Source organism: Peromyscus eremicus, chromosome 23 (genome assembly GCF_949786415.1).
Source record: "Peromyscus eremicus chromosome 23, PerEre_H2_v1, whole genome shotgun sequence".
NCBI classification, from domain to species: Eukaryota; Metazoa; Chordata; class Mammalia; order Rodentia; family Cricetidae; genus Peromyscus; species Peromyscus eremicus.
Window position 1 is genome coordinate 19,664,419 of NC_081438.1, and position 19,737 is coordinate 19,684,155.

The window sequence follows — 19,737 nt, forward strand, 5'->3', positions numbered from 1 at the left end:
AACCCTGTCTCAAAAACAAAGGTGGATAGCTGCTGAGGTGGTTCTCTGGCCTCCACGAGCATGCATATAAACCCAAAGACTAGGCTGGAGTTGGGAGTTCACAATTCAGAGACTCGGTATTTGAACCTTAACATGTCATCTCAACCATGGAAAGTGGTCTGTCAGCCGCTGCACTATATAGGACTTGTCTATGTATGTGAATCCCCATGGGTCTGTGGCTAATCTGTAGGGGGTTTGTTTTGAGACAGCTCTGCCTCCTCTGCCTCCCCAGTGCAGGATTAAAGTCATGTGCCATGTGCCACTACACCCAGCTCCTCTGGGGTTTAATGAGTGAGTCTTTCACTCTTTTTGTTTTTTGTTTTTGCAGACAGCCTTCACTGTCCTGGGACTCTCTTTGTAGACCAGGCTGGCCTCGAACTCACAGAGATCCTCCTGCCTCTGCCTCCCGAGTGCTGGGATTACAGGCATGCTATGCTACCACTGCCCAGCTGAGTCTTTTGACTCTTACTGGGTCAAGATTAGCCAGTTTTGATGCCCAAGCGTGGGTGTCTTGGGGCAGTGAGCAATCTGTCACCTGTAGTACTTTAAAACAAAATTAGCTGGGTGGGTAATAGCATACACCTTTGATCGCAGCACTCAGGTGGTAGAGGCAAGAGGATCTCTATTGAATCTGAGGCCAGCCTGGTCTACAGAGAGAGTTCCAGGACAGCCAGGGCTGCACAGAGAAACCCTGTCTCGAAAAACTAATAATAAATAAATAAAACAATTTGAATTTTTATTATTTTACATGTATGGCTATTTTCCCCATAATAATTTCCGTCTGTCTATACACCACGTGCATGTGGTGCCTGCAGAGGTCAAATGAGGGCGTTGGTATCACCTAGGAAATGGAGATTCTGATGGCAGTTGGCCAAGTCGGTACTGGGACTTGAACTTGGAATCTCTAGAAGAGCAGTCAGTGCTCTTAACCTCTGAGCCATTTCTCCAGCCCTTCACCAGTATCCCTTAAGGAAGTGTGAGTGTCCACACACAGGTTTTCAAGAGTGCACAAAGCTAGGCCAAAAACCGAGGAGGCAGAAAGGACCTCAAACACTTCTCAGCACGACATGTTACCCAGCTTAAGCTCAGATATTCATAGCAAGTCATTATTCCCATACAAGAAAAACTTTATTGTCACTTTCAGTGTCCCCTTTTAGCAGATCACAAAATCCAAAGTCAAAAAACTCTGGTGCCAGGAACTGTCTGAGGACACCTGCTCTGTTGAGAACGTCCTTCATTTCATCAGAGGTCGCGTCTGCAGTGGGGTAGTTCTAGCTTTAGAATGTGAATGGTCTGCTTCCCAAACACTGGGTTCTTGGCACTGAATGGTGATGCTGCCTGGTTTCGTTGGCAATCCTCCAGTATCTCTCTCGTAAAATAAATGCCGCACTTTTGGGGCGTCTCTGACGAGTGAAGATCCCTTTTTTGTTCCCCACTACTCTCAGTGGTGCTTTAAAAAAACAAACAAGGGGGGCTGATAAGATGGCTCACAAAGTAAAGGAACTTGCCGTTAAACCAAATCACCCCAAGTTCAATCACAGACACCCTCACAGTGGAAGGAACAAGCAGACTTCCCAAAGCTGTCTATCCTTTACCTATGTGTTATGGCATGCACACACACCCCGCTCTCCCACACAATAAAAATGTAATAAAGTTTAAAATACTATGGAGGAGCACACCTTTAATCCAAGCACCCAGGAGGCAGAGGCAGTCTGGATTACTGAGTGCCAGGACAGCCTGGTCTACAGGCCAGCCAGAGTTGCATAGTGAGACCCTATCAAAAGTTGAGGGTGTAAACTGACCCAGTTTTAACTGTTGTAAAATAGACCAAAGCAAATACTACCTAAGCCATCTCCCTAGCCCTGTTTCCACTATTCTTACAAAAGCTCAGAACTGGAAAAGCCAATCTGAGAAAAATCCATACGCCTAACAGACACTCACTCTGGTTGGTCATAAAGTCAGCAAAATTCCAGATGAGTTCTCCGATCACATATTCCTTTCGTTTCTGATCGAAAACCAAATGATAATTCTCCAGGAGAGCTTTCTGGTACTCCTCACTGAACATTAGAGGTGGGTCCTGGGATTCAAGGCAAAGGGAATGTCAGAGTTGGGACTGAAGTGTTAGATAAAAATAAGAGATCCAGCAGGGTGACCATGATGAATGCCTTTAATCCCAGCACTTGGGAGGCAGAGTTACGTGGATCTCTGAGTTCAAGGTCAGCCTGGTCTACAAATGGAGTTCCAGGACAGCCAAGGCTACACAGAGAAACACTGACTCACAAAAACAAAACAATCCAATTTTGAGACAGAGTCTCTCTAAACTGCTCAGGCTGGCCTTGAGCTTGCTACCCTGCCTCAGCTTCCCAAACATCTGGGCTGTTACCACCCTGACTGCTCAGGTTAACTGAGCAGTGTGTATTCATTCTCTCCAATTTGCATGTGTTGGGAGTCAGGTGATCCTTCATTGTATTTTACCTTAGAAAATCGAGTCAGGGTCTCTTGCATTCAAGGTAGTCTGGTTAGGAATCTTGCTCTGGGAATCTCATCTCTACCACTGGAGTACCAGGATTACAGGAAGCCTGCCACTCCAGCCTGGAGCCTGCCTGGGTGGTGGGGATCTGAATTTTGCTCCTTACAGAACAAGCGCTTTCCCTGCTGAAGCCACTTCCACCACCCCCATCTCTAGCTGTTCTTTAAGCCAAAGGACTTAGGAAGTAAAAAATATGTTTACCTCAACTCTAAAAAATTTGTTGTGGCTTTTGTTTTTGTTTTCAAGGTAGGGCCTTACCACACAGCCTGGCTGGGGCCTAGACTACTAGTCACCCTGCCTTAGCAACTCCTTCATGTGAAACTGACCTTTGTTGTTGTTATTTTAAAGTATATGTATAAGGGGCTAGAGAGATGGCATGGTGGTTAAGAGTGTGCTGTTACTGCAGAGGACCCAAGTTCAGTCCTGTATCAGGTGGCTGACAATCACCTGTGACTCCAGCTCCAGGGGACTCTGACACCTCTGGCCTCAGTGGGTACCCTGACACACAGACATGCGCATTAATTTAAAAAAAATTTTTTTTAAATCTTGTACATGGAGCTGGAGAGATGGCTCAGAGGTTAAGAGCCTCTTTCAGAGGATCCTGGTTCAATTCCCAGCACCCACATGGGAGCTCACAACTGTCTGTAACTCCAGTTTCAGAGGACCTGATATCCTCACACAGACATACATGCAAGCAAAAACACCAATGCACATAAAAAAAAATAAGGAGGAATCATCAAAAAAAATTTTTTTAAATCTTGTGTATGATGTAGGTATATGTATGTGTATGTGCATGGGTGCATGCATGTAGAGTTCAGAGGACAGCCTGTCAGTCCTTGCCTTCCACCTTGTTTGAGACAAGGTCTCTTGTTCACCACCGTATACACCAGGTAGGTGGCCTGACAGCTAGCAGGGGTCCTGCTTCTGAGTCTTGGCTTGCAGTAGAACTAGGATTACAGATGTGTGCCACCACACCTGGCATTATGTGGGTTCCTTGGATTTAAACTCTGGTCATCACACTTGTGTAGTAAGCACTTTATCTGAGTCATCTCATGTAGCCCAGGCTGGCCTGCAACTCAATATATAGCTGAGGCTAGCCTTGAACTCAAGTGGTGGAACAGACTTGGGACACCTTGCCCACCATGACTTTAATGGAAACAGACCCACACTAATACAGCAGCTCCAGCCACGTGTGGCCATTTAAATTAGGATAACACCAAACCAACGTAGTCTACTATCCACATCTCAATCTCAGTAGCTGTTACATGGCTAGTTGCTATGAACACTCGACAGGAGAATTTTTGTTTGAGACAGGGTTTTCTGTATCCTAAACTAGCCTCACACTCCTTATGTAGGCAAGGATGACCCCGAACTTCAGATTCTTTGGCCCCCGCTTCCCAGTGCAAGTATTACAGGCATGCATTGCCACACCTGCTCTGTCTGGTGCAGGCATAGCATGTGGAGCTTTATGCGTGCTGGACAAGCACTGTGCCAGCTGAGCTACCTTCCCCCCAGGCTGAAAGTTACTTTGTTTGTTTGGTTTTTGGTTTTTCGAGACAGGGTTTCTCTGTCCTGGAACTCACTCGGTAGACCAGGCTGGCCTCGAACTCATAGTGATCCACCTGCCTCTGCCTTCTGAACGGTGGGATTAAAGGCGTGTGTCGGGGCTGGAGAGATGGCTCAGAGGTTAAGAGCACTGACTGCTCTTCCAGAGGTCCTGAGTTCAACTCCCAGCAACCACATGGTGGCTCACAACCATCTGTAATGAGATCTGGTGCCCTCTTCTGGTCATACATGCTGTATACAAAATAAATAAATAAATCTTTTAAAAAAAAAAAAAAAAAAAAGGCGTGTGTCACCACTGCCCGGTCTGAAAATTAACTTTTAGAAAAGATTTGTTCATTTTTTGAATTGTGTCTGTTCAGTACAGGCACGCAGGTTCATGTGGAGGCCTAAGGAGGCTATCAGATCCTCTGGAACTGGAGTTACAGGCACTTGTAAACTACTGATGTGGGTGCTGGGAACCAAACAGGTCCTCTGGAAGGGCAGCAAATGCATCCTCTTAACGACTAAGCCATCTCTCCAGCCCAGAGGCTGAGAATTTTAAAAAGCCTTTAATCCCAACACTTGAGAGGCAGAGACAAGTAGATCTCTGTGAGTTCGAGGGTGGCTGCCTAGTCTACAGAGTGAGTTCCAGGACAACCAAGGCTACACAGAAAAGTCCTTTCTTGAAAAACGTTTAAAAAAAAAAAAAAAGGGCCAGGTGTAGAGGCACACACCTGTCATCCCAGCACTCAAGAGGCTAAGGGAGATTGTGAGTATGAGGCCAGCCTGGGCATCAAACAAAGATCTTCTTTAGAAAAACAAAAAACAATGTGGATAGCAGGTTGGGGGGATGGGAGGATGAGACAACAAAAGTGGGGCTGCCTCTGGGACCCACACAAGCCGAGCAGAGGCCTGTGTGCGGGGGCCACAGTGTGTGTAGGGTTGGGCAGGTGCCTGAGAGCTAAGGCTGGGTCACTGGTCCAACTGAGGGCAGGGAAAGCCCAGAGAGACAAATAACGTCACCACTGTGGTAAGTGACGATAAAACATTCTACACTGTTTACCTCGTGAAGCCCCATGATGGCGTCTGCTCCATATTCACTCTGGATAATCGGCTTCTGGTGAGTCTTATACCAGTTCTCAAACTGGCTCTTGAGCTGCAGCTGAATGACCTCGAGATGCCCGTAGTCATGATACCAGGAGAAGTAGCTGTTCACACAGATCACGTCCACGTAGGGGGCCTAAGACGAGAGCGGTAAAGTGAGTTTACCCCCAACACTGAGGACCTCTTCTTCAAGGTCAGAAGAGAAGGCAGATGACGTAGGCTACCCCACCCAACATGAAGGGAAAGAAAGCCAAGTGGGGCTAGTCTGTAACGCTAGGCAGAGGCTCCCAACTGGGTCATGGCTGGAAGCAAAGCAGGCTGCCATCAGTTCCTGACCTTGTTGGACTTCACTCCTTTCTATTCCTGTCACTGGTCTCCTGTGGCCTTGCCTGGAGATAGGACCCAACCTGAAGAGCGGATGTTTTTTCTCTCCACAGTTCAGTTTTTGAGACAGACTTACGTAGCCCAAGCTGGCTTCAAGCTCCCAATGTAGCCAAGGCTGACCTTGAACTGATGATCCTCCTGCCTTCACCTCCCAAGCGCTGGGATCGCAGGTATACTTATACCTAGTTTTCTGCCTTGCTGGGGATCAAGTCCAGGGTTTCAGGAATTTGAGGCAAACACTCTTACTATTAAGCTACACCTCCTGCTCATTTTTTGGTGAGGGGAGGTGCTGGGAATGCAACCCAAGGGCTTGTATGTGCTAAGCATAGGCTATACCACTGAGCCACGTCACCAGCCTCTCACAGGGTCTCCTCTGATCCACAACTGGGAAGGCACAATTGCTGTGAGTGATAGACTGGCGAGATTTCTTCCTAGGCAGTGATGAGGTGTCCACGGAGCAGGGGTAGGAATGCGTCTAACCAACAGGAAAGAGTTCTGTGTCTAGCTGGCTAGCCTCCAGAATCACACAGGCATGTCTCTTTCTAGTCACACTGCTCGGCTCCAAAGCTGCCCTTGGAATGAGGAGGTCTTTCCCAAGGGACCCCAGACCCTCTCCAGGCTGTGGTGGCGGGAAAGTGCAAGCTGCAGGAAGCTGTGAAGGATCACGTAGTGTCACTTCATAAAGCACACTCCAGGTAAAGAGGCTAGGCATGGGGCACCCAGCAAAGTCTTCCCCGTCCTCACAGAAGATAGGGCAAGCATTGGAATGGCCCACACCTGGGCCTCCCTGGGCCTCAGTGCAAACTCTGTTTTTTGTTTTTGTTTTTTTTTTTTGAAAGGTGGGCTCTAGAGATATAGAGAAGCCAGGGCTAAGAAGACTTTTGTTGTTAATTATTTTTAGGTATTTAATTTATAAATGAGTGTTTTTCCTCTATATTTGTATATGCATCAGGAGGTATCAGATCCCCTGGAACAAGATGGTTATGAGCCACCACCATGTGGGTACTGGGAACCTAACTCTGGTCCTCTGTAAGAGCAACAAGTGCTCTTAACCAATAAACCATCACTCCAGTCCCCTGATGAGGCTTTATTATCCATGAGGACTATCTTAACAAGACCCTGTCTCAAAAAATAAGAGGGGGAGATAGATGCTGAAGGGATGGCTCTGGCTAGGAGCTCATACTGTGGTGCTTTGAATGAGAAAAGCTTCCATAGGCTCTTATGTCGGAATTCTTGGTCTACAGTTGGTGGAACAGTTTGGGAAGGATAAGGAGGTGTGGCCTTGTGGGGGAGGTGTGTCATTGGGGGTGGGCTTAGAGGTTTCACTCCAAGTGTCTGAATCACCTCCAAATGCCCATAGTCATGATACTAAGAGAAGTAGCTGTTCACCCAGATCAGTCCACATACTGGGCCCGGGACAAGAGTAGCCAACTGAGTTTGCCTCTCACATTCAGGGCCTCTTCAAGGTCAGAGCAGAATGCAGATGTGGTTGTGTCTCAAGATGTAAGCTCTCAGCTACTGCTCCAGTACCATGCCTGCCTGCTGATACGCACTGAAGGCATACAATTTACAAAAAAAAAAAAAAATGGGGGGTGGGGAGGCTGAGTCTGTCCAACATGATGGCTCACACCTGTAATCCTAGGGCTCAGGAGGATTTTTGAGTTCTAGGCCAGCTTGGGCTATAGGCTACATAGTGGGATCCTGTCTAAAAACAAAGAAGCAAACAAAAACCATGAAAGTCGAAGGGAGACTCGTTGGGAAAAGCGGGAGTATGAGATGGGCAAGGGAGGGAAATGGGTATAACTATGATCAAAATACACTATACATAGGAAAATATAGTAAAATAAAGCTACTATATATATATATATATATATATATATATATATATATATATATATATATATATGAATGATGCTAATTTAGAAAAGCCCAAGTCTACAATGAAACAGGTACATTGTCCTGACTATAGCCCAGCCTTCTTGGGGTTAGAAGCCACACTGCCTAGGGGATAAGCAGGAAGTTAGTCATTTTAACCACTCGTGAAAATGGCCGGACTGGCCACTGCTGGTTCATGTGAGCAAGCACAAGACTAAAGACCAAGCACAGGAGAGCAGAGGCAGTGTGGGGACCACCCGGCCCCCAGGCTCACCCCCAGGTCTGCATTGTATTTGGCGTTGGTCACAAAGGTCACGGGACGGGTGGGGTCCAGGGCTTTGGTGTGGGAGATCAGCGTCCTGTCCATGGAAGGCAGAAGGGAGGCAGGCTGTCAGGTGGGGAGGGGCTCTCAGACACCTCTCTCTCCCTTTCCTTCCCAGCTCCCCCATCAGTGGTGGCTCCCAGCTAAGGCCATGGCTGCACGGAGCCACAAGAGCAGAGGTGAGTACAAACTGAAATGCCAAGAGGCGGCAGAAATGAAGGGGAGTGTAGCACCCTGTGAGGCGGTTGGGGGGAGGGGGGCGGGCATGATTTAAATTTAAGTAATGACTGTTGTGCTGTGTGAATCCCATTGACTCATGAGGAATGGAGAGGAGAGAGCTGAACGGAAGGACTAGTTTTGGGCCTAGGGTTTGTTACCTGGGACCTATTCCTGACCTCCACAGCACAGATCACTATCATTCACCATTGAAGACTTTTTTTTCTTTTATATCTTTTTTTTTTAAAGCAATTTTTTTTAAGGTTTATTCATTTATGTGTACAGTGTTCTGCCTGCATGTATGCCTTCAGGCCAGAAGAGGGTGCCAGATCTCATTACAGATGATGAGCAGTATAATTCACCCTAAAGACTAAGTGACAGTCTCATGACAGATAAAGGAATGGGCCTGGAGATAGAGCTCAATGGTAGAGCACTCGCCTAGCATGCATAGATAAGGCCTGGGATTGGATCCCCAACACTGGAAAGTACATTTAACATCTTTCGGTGTCATTAAAAAAAATCCCCTTTTATGGTGCTGGAGAGCGAGCCCAGTGGTTGCTGTCTTCCGGAGGACTGGAGTTCAATTCCCAGCACCCACATGGTGGCTTACACCAGCTGTAACTCCAGTTATTATTGGGGATCTGATGCCTTCTGGCCTCTGAAGGCAGCAAATACACATACATGCAGGCAAAATACCCAGACACACAAAACAATTTAAAATCCCATTTATATTCACATGCCTGGGTAAACTGGTTTTATAAAGATGAACCCAAAACATCACAAAGTGGTTTCCACATATGTTTCTGTCTAGAATGAATGACTGAATGAATGCCAGGTGTGATGGAGCACACCTGTAATCCTTGCCCCAAGAAGAAAGTAGAGACAGAAGGATTAGGAATTCAAGACCAGCTATGGCTATATAACAAATTTGAGGTCAGCATGCACTATTTGGGAACCTTGTTTTTTTTTTAAAAAAAAAAAAAATCAGAAAAGGGTCTGGAGAATGACTCGGTGGTTAAAAGCACCTATTGCCAAGCCCAGTGACTCAAGTTCAAGCCCCAGGACTTCCAAGGTGGAAAGAGAGAACCAATTCCTACAAGCTGTCCTCTGACCTCCATGTGTATGCCACAGCACACACAGAAATAAACGAATTAAAAAGAAATCTAAAACCAAAAAATTGTCAGGCTTGGTGGATCATGCCTATAATCCCAGCACTCAGAAGGCAGGGTCAAGAGGATCAGTGCCAGTTTGAGGCCGGCCAGGAATACATAGCAAGACCCTGCCTTAAGATTGATGGATGGATGGATGGATGGATGGATGGATGATGGATGACCCTGCCTCAAGATAGATAGATAGATAGATAGATAGATAGATAGATAGATAGATAGATAACCCTGCCTCAAAATAGATAGATAGATAGATAGATAGATAGATAGATAGATAGATAGATAGATAGACAGATAATGTGATATAAAAATCTGAAGTTCTATGTATCAAAGGGAACTCTGGATTTCCTTTCAGGTATGACTAGAAGGATCTCAATGGGTGGAAAAACCACCATTTGGGTGGGCTGATTTGGGTTCCCAGAAGTGATGGACCAGGAGGGAACAGTGGCATTCAGAGCATACGTCCACCCCCTCAAGGCTGACCTCCACACTCCTGGCTGCCTATAGAGGTTGAGGCAGGCCAAAGGACTAAAGGCCACAGGTGTGACTCAGCCCAGGGGAGGAAGGGTAGTACTCACTTGAAGTAATAAGCAGCAGGTTTCATAGCAGAAGACGGCTCATTGGCCACAGACCACATCACAACCGCAGGGTGATTTTTGTCCCTGCGCACCAGCTCCTCCATCACCTCGAGGTGGTGCCGGAGAGACTTGTTGCCAAAACTCTGGCTGCGGAGCCAGGAAGGAAAGGGTCACCAAAGGTTCTGAGAAGAGCTGGGCAAGTTGGGCAGTGCGGGCGGCAAGGGCACTCACGGCAGTACGATGCCCACACCAGGGCACTCATCGATGACCACAATTCCGTAGCGATCGCAGAGCTGAAGCACCTCCTCCGCGTAGGGGTAGTGGCTGGTACGGAAGGAGTTGGCACCAAGCCAATAGAGCAGGTTGAAATCCTTCATCAGCAGTGGCCAGTCGAAGCCCTTCCCTCGGATCTAGGGGACAGCAGGGCTGTGTGGCCTCTGCCCTTGTCGCTGGAGAACACCCACTTTCTTCTGAAGCCCCAGCCCCTACAGAGCCACCCCCTCCCCCCACTCCCCACCTAGGCTTGACTCACAAACCCCAGCCCACGATGGCCTCTTCAGAGCACTCAGGAAGGGGAAGGAGAGACCAGTGACTCCCAACATCCCCTTCCCACCCCCGGGGATACCACAGCCACAACTCACATCCGAGTCCTCGTGCTTGTTGACGCCATGGAAATAGAAAGGCTTCCCGTTTATGAGGAACTTGCTCTCGGTGACAGCCACTGTTCGAATCCCAACAGGGAGGGTGTAGAAGTCAGACACGGGCCCAGCTGTTGTCATCCTCACCTAGGAGACCAATGTGCCAGGCAAGAGCACCCAGGTAGACTGAGCCCCGTCCATGTCACCAGTCACCCAACAGGAAGGAGCTTTTTTTTTTTTTTTCCCCCAAGACAGGGTTTCTCTGTGTAGCCCTGGCTGTCCTGAAATTTGCTCTGTAGACCAGGCTGGCCTGGTCCACCTGCCTCTGCCTCCTGAGTGCTGAGGTGCACCACCACCGCCCAGCTTTTCTTTTTAAGTCAGATCTCATATATCCTAGGCTGGCCTCAAACTCACTTGTAGCTAAGGATGGCCTTGAACTCCTGATTCTCCTGCCTAGACCTCCCAAGTGCTAAGATTGCAGGTGTGCACCTCCATGCCTAGCTAGCTTGGGGTTTTTGTTTGTTTTGTTTTCTTTTCTTTTCTTTTGTTTTGTTTTCTTTTTTTTTTTTTGTAGCTCTGGCTGTCCTGGAATTCACTAGGTAGACCAGGCTGACATCAACTTCTATACTTATTTGGTCCTATTATCCCATACCCCTTGGGCCTGACTAAAAAGGACCTATGTATCTCACAAGGCTTCAGCGGAGATGCCAAAATTACAGTCTCTGTCTCTAGGAAGAACATACTCTCAGGACTTTTCCACCGAGGGACAGAAAAGCTAGGAATCTAGGACAGTGCCCGCCAAGCCACACCTGTCCTGGAATGCCTGCTGAGACTACAGTCACCAGGTGGCAGCAAAGGACCTTCCTTGGCACCAGCTCAAGTTCCCCATTACCTCCAAGGAGTACAGGTAGGCTGGATGCTCATGCATCAGGTAAGGCCACCAGAGGTTGGCACCGGGCACCTTAAGTTGACCCAGGTGCCCTGTTCCCTGGGCCACGACTTTGCCATCCTCATCCAAAAGACGCACTTCTAGCTCAAAATGATCATTGCCGTGGACGGAAATCCAGTAATTCACCAGCCCTGTGGGAAACGAGAGATGGGCACAGAAACAGACAGAGGACTTTATCATACCACTCTCTCGGAAGTCCTCTCAGGCTCCCAGACCCTAGCAAACAGCTGCTTGATTTTTTTTTTTTTTTCAGCTTATTGTTCAGGGAGGAGAGATTGGGGGTGGGGCAATAGGGGAAGAGCCATGTGACTCAATATCTTGAGCCAAGACCCCACTTCCCACTGGTCCTCACTTCCTCGCAAAGTGAGGTCCACCAGATGGGTGAGTTCTGAAGCCCTTGTTGGCTCCGGCAGTCTGGGTCTTGTCTTCTGAGAGTGATCAAGCAGGTGACAGTTACAAGACCGCCCGAAGCCTTTTGCCTTCGGCATTATTTCCTCTTGGGAACTGAGACTAAACTGGGCCCAGCCTAGCACAGAACCTCCCGCCAGGGGCCCTCACCGATGTCTTGCTCCACACCAGTGGTCACAGTGATATCGTCGATGTAGGTGGTGGGGGTGGTGTAGAGGACCACGGACCGATGCAGTCCCGCATAGTTGAAGAAGTCAAAGCTTATATCCTGGACAAAGTAACCCTTGGGATACCTAAGAAAAACGAAGGTCGATTGTTCCTGTGTCTTTTTTTTTTTTAAATTGTGCATGCAGTGTGTGTGTGTGTGTGTGTGTGTGTGTGTGTGTGTGTGTGTACACCACAGTGCACATGTGGAGATCATAGGACAACCTTGGGTACTGATTCTTGCCTTCTACCTCCAGACAGGGTCCCTTGTTCTAGCTGGCGTGAGAACTTCCAGGAATCCCATCTCCACCTCTTACCTTGACACAGTAGCACTCAAGAACACTGGGATTACAGATCCAGCCTATTGCATCCATCCTTACATGGGAGCCTGGACTTCAAATTCATGATTTCATGCTTACACAGTGAGTATTTTACCCACTGAGCCATCTGCCCGGCCCTCTGCCTCCTTTCAGGTTAACTAGCTTGTGTCCCCTGGTCTCCCCAGATCCAGGGCTAAAGTCACTCTCTCTGTGTGGAAATTCACTGGACAGGGGAGGGGAGGGAAGAGGGAGGATGCTGCTCACATGGAGGTATCGGCCTTGTAGACGATGGACCCTGGTGGCAGGGTATGAGGAGTCAGTGTGTTGTTGATGGCGATGGTGATCCGGCAGGTGGTCAGCGGCCCAGTCTGGACCAGCTTGCTGATGTCAGCTTCAAAGGGGAGGTGACCCCCTTCATGCTCCATCACGTGAATCCCATTCACCCACTGTAGACACAGGAAATATGAGCGGAGGGCAACGGGCCAAAGGGAACCCCCTTCCAGAAGCGGGTCCTGCCATAAGCCTGATGGAAGAATGGCGTTCTAATGGAGCCCATGAAGCCACCCTTTCTCCGACCCCATGGCACAGACCCCTTCTCAACAGCCTAAACTGCTTTCCCCCTGGGCCAGCCACTCCCTACACTGACCACAACAGCATAGTAATGGGCACTGTTGATCCTCAACACCACTCTCATCTCGGGGTCTTGGGTCCATCGCTGTGGTAGGATCGCCTCCCGTTCATACCACACCCAGCCAATAAAGTTCCGAAGCCGCGCCTCTTGGGTGATGTCATTGAAGCTGGAAGGGACCGGCATGTCCAAGGTTGGGCCCGACTGGGGAAAGAAGAGCTGGAGTCACGGACTGGGGATGTAGCTCGGCTGGTAGCATGCTGGCCTACCATGCATGGGACCTCTGGTTCCAACTCCAGCACGGCATAAACCAATGGGGGTGTGCACCAGTAATCCCAGCACCTGGGAGGTGCAGCCAGGAAGATCAGAGTTCAAGGTCACACCCTGGCTAAATCCTCTGCTCTACCGCATAACTGGGGATACATGAGACTCTATCCAAAGGGCAAGAATCGGGGCTGTGCTTCATGCCTGCACCCCAACCCCAGCGCCTCACAGAAGCACAGGGACACAGAGGAGGGACTCGGTAAACACTGGCTGCTTGGGCAGTTTGTACAAAAGACTGTTGAAACCCAATTCTTCCACCGGACAGATGGCACCAGGATCGAGATTTCCATGGAAAGGGTGAGCCAAGGGCCACAGCCCAGCCCGCCTAAGACAGGAAGAACCAGAGCCTGACAAAGAGGCAGATGGCCACTGCCACAGGGGGAAGGCCAACAGCAGGGCCCAGGGGCCCCTGAGATGAGGAAACAGAGAAGACATGTGAGGCGCTGTCTCCTCCTCACTTCCTCTTGGGCTGAATGCTGGGCAGTGCGGCTGAAAGCTGAGTGGCTAAACCAGGTGCGGTGGCCCTGGCCCATAGCTTGTAACCCTGGTACCTGTGAGGTTAAGGGAGCAGGATTGTTACGGGGTGGAGGCCAGTGTGGGCCCGAGTGAGAAGCTGTCTGTCTGTCTGTCTGTCTGTCTCTCTCTCTCTCTCACACACACACAGGGCTGCTGAGATGCCTCTGGGTTTAAGGCACTACATAGTCACCAAGCCTGATGACCCGAGTTAGATCCCTGGGACCGAGGAGAGACCAGCGAGGTGCCCTCTGACCTCCACGTGCACTGGGTGGCACACGGGTGCTCACACTCATGCACACACAAATGAATGTTAGAAACGTTAAACAAAGAAGGGAGAAAGAGGGGAAGAGGAAGTGAGGGACAATGGATGGATGAATGAATGAATGAATCCGGGCGAGGCGGAGGCTGTGAGCACACAGGTTTTCTTCACCCTGCTACTGCACCAACCCTACCCAGTTAGGAAGGGAGAGCGGAGATGGAGACCTCTGCTAGCTGTCATGTCCTTTATCTGAATCTTGCAACCCCAAGGCCCTTCTCTTGGTTGAGCCGAACCCCGCATGGTCCCCTCCTCTACTCCCACCCCGAAATCTTTGTGGTGGGCAGCATCCCCTCTGTACACTGCTAGGGTTCTGCTGCTCGCTAGATGTGAAAGAGCATGCAGGAGGCAATGTGCACAAACATGCACTCTAGCTCGGGAAAACTGGAGCAAGAGGGTTTCTTTTGGGGGGGGGGGGCGCTGTGGCCCACGCCTTTAATCTCAGCACGCGGGAGGCAGAGCCAGGCGCATCTCTGTGAGTTCGAGGCCGGCTTGGTCTACAGAGCGAGATCCAGGACAGGCTCCAAAACTACACAGAGAAACCCTGTCTCGAAAAACCAAAAAAGAAAGTTCACCGGGATATCCAGGCCAGCCTGGATTACAGAATTTTGTTTTCGTTTCAAAACAAAAACAAAAGGCTCAGTACTGACATGCACGCACAGGGTCCTGGGTTCAACCCCCCAGCATTTTGAAATAAAATGAAAAGTTTAAAAAAAAAAAATCCATTGCCTGGGGCAGCGCTCGCCTGGCAGAAGCCCTGGAGTTCAAGTGGTTCTTGGGCATGCAAGTTCCCCCCACTTCCTGCTCCGGCCGCTCCCCACCCCAGCCTGCAAACCCATATTAACCTCTTCTAGACCCGCGCAAGGGAAGGGGATCTCCAGGTACAGGCACCCCTCCACCCATCCCCTGGCTTGCAGAAACTTCCAGACCTGGGGTTCCCCCCACCCCACCCCGGGAGCGGGCACCTCCCGCAGTGGCTGCCGGTACCACTGCTGTTCGAATCCCTGCAGCCGGTTGTCGGAGAAGTCCGCGCGGAAGCGCCACAGTCCGTCCAGCGCCTTGAGCTCCCGAGACGGGCTGTCCTGGGGGAAGAGCATCCCGCCCTGCAGCGCCAGCGCCCAGCTGCACAGCAGCGGACCCAGCGCCACCCAGCACGAGCTCAGCCTTGGGGACATGCTGGCCTGGCTGCCCACCGCCCAGCGGCTGGGCTTTTAGCCTGACCTTCCCGGAGAGGGCGGGGGCGGGCTCTGGGAGCGTCACATGGTCCTGAGTGAAGCCGCCGGCGCCAACTTGGTTGAGGGCAAGTAAGTGCCTGTCCAGAGGCTGGGGCAGGACCATCCAAAGGTCCCCGGGCTAGGATCTCTGGAAAGAGAGAGAGAAAACTCTCATATTCCCCAAAGGCATGAAGTCCCGAGTCGTCCTCCCCTAGGAAGGCCAGAGGTCCCTGCCAGTCTCACAGTCATTGGCAGCCCCCCACTCTCTGGGGCTGTGCCTCCCAGGACCACTAGGCTAAGTTCCGGGAGACTCCTTGAAGTCCTGGTCCCCAGCATTTCTTCACCACTCCTGTGAAAGGTCCCGGATGAAGGGCTCAAGGGAGACACTAAGAAGCATTGTTGGGGGTTAGGAGTTTATGAAAGGGGTGTCTTAAGGCCTGGAAACGACACATAGACAACCTCCCGAGGTAGGGACTCCCAAGAGAGTTCGGGTCCCAGTGCCAGAAATGAGAGTCCCTTCTTGTAGGTCCCTGAGGAAGGGGGTGGTCTCACCGCACAAGCTGGCAGCCAAGCTCTCCTGATGCCCAGGCAGAAGGCAGGGAAGGGGTGGGCGAGGGGAGGGGAATAAGATGTGTGGCCATCAATACCTGCTGAGATGTATATTCATTCGCCCAAGTGAGAAATCTGAGGACTTGAAAAATCTGTTAGCTACTGGAGTGTGGATGGGGGTGGGGCGGTGTGGAGACCACTGAGGACCCGGGTGAGAGGGGAACAGCTTCTGCAGGTCATGTGACCTGCGGAACACCCATCGCAACCAGCACCTTTCGCTCGATGACACGGCACAGGCACAGAAGACATTTCTTTCAGGCCCGATGGTGTCAGTTCTACAAGCGTCTTGAACTTCGGTGTGGATACTCCAACTCTGCCCGGAAACCTAAAGTTCCCTTTTTGCCTCGCAGGCGCCAGTAATCTGGAGGATTACTCAGAATTCCAGGTCCACCTAGGCTACAAAGCGTGTTCTAGGCTATGGGTACCATGAGACCCTGTCTCAAGAAGCAACCAAACAACAAAACAATTTAAAAAAGTATATATAGTATATACAAATATACAAAAAAAACTACATGATTGCAGTTAGAGATTGCTGTCATTTTGCTACCCATATTTTTTGAATTTTCCTAATGAAAAATGCATTATAAAAATAATTATAATCACGACCAAGCCATTAATTAATTTTTAAAAAGCGAAGGGGTGAAAGGAGTATCTATGTGCTCTTATAGATGATTTTTTTTCTTTTTATGCTTTTTAAAATGTATTTTATGTGTGTGCATAGATATGCTTACATGCATCTGCAAAGCCAGAGGAGGACATCAGGAGTTGTCCTCTGTCACTTTGCTGGCTGGGTTTTTGTTGCCTTGAGACAAGCTAGAGTCTTCTGGGAAGACACATCCATCAGATTGACCTGTAGGCAAGAAAGATTGTTTTGTGGCAAGTTCTCTCTCTCTCAGTTCTTAAAATGGAGGTGAATATCATTAGGTTTCAACATCAGTCTTTGAACTGGGCTTCAGATACACCCACCCCAAGAGGTGCATTAGGACTTTCCGACTGAGCTGAAAGGGAGTTCCTTAAAGCGTAATGAAAACCTGCCAACTTCAACACAATGGATGGTTTCCCAACCACCCTGCAAGCGATCCCATTTTTTTTTTTTTTTTTTTTTTTTTTTTTTTTTTTTTTTTTTTTTTTTGTTACAAAATACCTGCACTTTCCTTAGAATTGTCAGGATAGTGGTTAATGAGTTGGGGGTAGTGTAGCTGAGCAGGTAGGAGTGGTTCTTAGCCTGGGGAGACCTTGCCAAACACAACTACTCTAGTTTCTAATCCAGTTGTTTATGTTTGTGTACTTAGGCTTCTTGTGCCCGCCTTGATGTGTATATATGCAGGAGCATGCAATGTGGAGGTTAGAGGTCAATCACCTTCTACTTCATTTGATTTTTTTTCAAGATTTATTTATTTATTGGGGAGGGCTGGAGAGATGGCTCAGTGGTTAAAAGCACTGGCTGCTCTTCCAGAGGACAGGGTTGATTCCCGGCACCCACATGGCTGCTCACAACCATTTTTAACCCCAGTCCCAGGGGATCTGCTGACCTCTTTTAGCCTCAGCAGGTGCCACACCCATGGGGTACACAGACATGCATGCTGATAAAACAACCGTACACAGAACATAAACTAAATGAACTCTGAAAATAGCAGCAGCAAAAAAAAAACTTCTTAGAATTGGACGTGGTGGTTCACACCTGTGATCCAGCTCTCAGGATGTTGAGGCAGAAGGATAAAGAGAGCCAGTCAGCTTGGGTTACATAGCAAAACTGTCTCTAATGTGTGTGTGTGTGTGTGTGTGTGTGTGTGTGTGTGTGTGTGTGTGTTATACACATATATAATATATATGTAATCACTATATATATAAATAAAATGTGTATGGATGTTTTGCCTGCTGCAATGTATGTGTACCAGGTGTGTGAAGTACTCATGGAGACCAGAGGAGGGCGCCAGAGTTACAGATAGTTGTGAGTCAACATGTGGATGCTGAGAACCGAACCCAGGTCCTCTGAAAAGAGCAGCCAGTGCTCTTAAACACTGAGCCGTTCTGCGGTTCCATTCGCCTTATTCTATTTTAATGTTTTCCATTTATATATTTATTTGCATGTGCCCATGCATGTGTGTGAAGGTCATATGACAGCTTGCTGGAGTTGGTTTTCTCTCTCTCTACCCTGTAGGTCCCAGGGATTGAACTCAAGTCATCAGACTTAGCGGCAGACACCTTTATCCACTAAGCCATCTCAGTAGCCCCCCTCGGCCTTATGTTTTGAGACCGAGCTCACTGACCCTATTAAGCTGGCTGACCAGAGAGCCGCAAAGATTCACCTTTCTCTGCCTCTCCAGCTCAAGGGATTCTAGGTGCATTGTGCCTGGCTTTTTATGTGGGTGCTGGGGATTCAAACTCAGATCCTCATGTTTGCCCGGCAATGGCCTTACCAACTGAGCCATCTCCCCATTCCAGTCCCCGTATTTAAAGCTATAAATATGAAGGCTGGCCGGGCGGTGGTGGCGCACGCCTTTAATCCCAGCACTCAAGAGGCAGAGCCAGGCGGATCTCTGTGAGTTCGAGGCCAGCCTGGGCTACAGAGCGAGATCCAGGACAGGCACGAAAAATACACGGAGAAACCCTATCTCAGAAAACAAAAACAAAAATATGAAGGCTGTTTTGAAAAACCTGAACTGACTACTATCATAACTAAATCTGTATTTTCTCACATTGGAATCCCAATTAGCACCATATAAACATTACCTGTACTTAACTGAATTGATTTCATTCTGGGCCTTCAGTTTCCCCTCTACTGGAAGACTTTCTCCTTATCCCAATGAGTAAACTCTCCTAAACTCAACTACCCTCTCTCTCTCTCCCTCCCCTCTTCCCCCAGGCTGGCCTTGAACTGCTGGTGATCCTCCTGCCTCAGCTTTCCCAATGCTAAGGTTACAGGTGTGTACCACCACACTCAACTCAGTGAAGACATCTTCACTCTTGCCATTTGTCCCTTGATCCAGGTCATTCTCCTGCTCCTTGTAGGTAATTTCACTGAGGCCTTTAGATCCTTGGCCCCTGCAGGTTCTCACCATCCCAGAATTCCTGTCCTGGCGGTGGCCTTTTCACTCCGGGCCTGGTCCCTGCACCCTCTTAGACATTGGTTAACTTTCCCTTGAGGCGATTCTTTATAACTGTGACCCCCCAAAAATGAGCAAAGAATTTAAAGAGCGGTAAATGTCTCTTGCAATCGTTTTGGATAGCTGTCTGTGGTCATCTGACCTGCTTGGCTCAGGACACACCTATTGGAAGGCAGAGGATCGCGACAGAGGAAAGCAACTCACCTCACAGCAATCAGGAAGCAGAGGGGGAAAAACAAGGAAGAGGAAAGGTCTGGGGATAAGATAGAACCATCAAAGGCCCCAATGGCATGCTCCTACCTAGATCTTGCCTCATTATGGTTCAATCTGTGTCAATCGTGAATAGGCTAATCCACTGCTGTGGCCCAGTCATCTTTCTAAAGCCCACCAAGTGGGCAACTGAGCCTTTGGAGGACATTTTATTTTATTTTATTTTGAGACAGGTTTTCACTTTTTTTTTTTTTTTTTTTTTTTTGGTTTTTCGAGACAAGGTTTCTCTGTGTAGCTTTGCGCCTTTCCTGGAACTCACTTGGTAGCTCAGGCTGGCCTCGAACTCACAGAGATCCGCCGGCCTCTGCCTCCCGAGTGCTGGGATTAAAGGCGTGCGCCACCACCGCCCGGCGGTTTTCACTTTTTAGCCCTGGCTAGCCTGGAACTCAGAGCGCAACCTGCCTCTGCATCCCGAGTGCTGGGATTAATGGTGTGCACATCTGGCTGGAGGCTGTTTTTATTGTTATTTTGAGAC

The 19,737-nt window shown here is 49.1% G+C and overlaps 1 protein-coding gene across 1 annotated transcript; it reads right to left on the minus strand.

The window, feature by feature from the left end:
- Positions 1–821: 821 nt before the first annotated feature.
- Positions 822–15,269, minus strand: Gusb (glucuronidase beta). Its single transcript, XM_059249600.1, has 12 exons — positions 15,028–15,269; positions 12,925–13,110; positions 12,543–12,724; positions 11,905–12,047; positions 11,290–11,477; positions 10,401–10,544; positions 9,991–10,169; positions 9,760–9,906; positions 7,752–7,836; positions 5,178–5,354; positions 1,981–2,116; positions 822–1,489 (listed from the first exon to the last, which is right to left on the minus strand). The coding sequence occupies exons 1-12, from the start codon at positions 15,235–15,237 to the stop codon at positions 1,317–1,319; spliced, it is 1,950 nt and encodes a 649-aa protein (XP_059105583.1). The 5' UTR covers positions 15,238–15,269; the 3' UTR covers positions 822–1,316.
- Between the last annotated feature and the right edge of the window lie 4,468 nt (positions 15,270–19,737).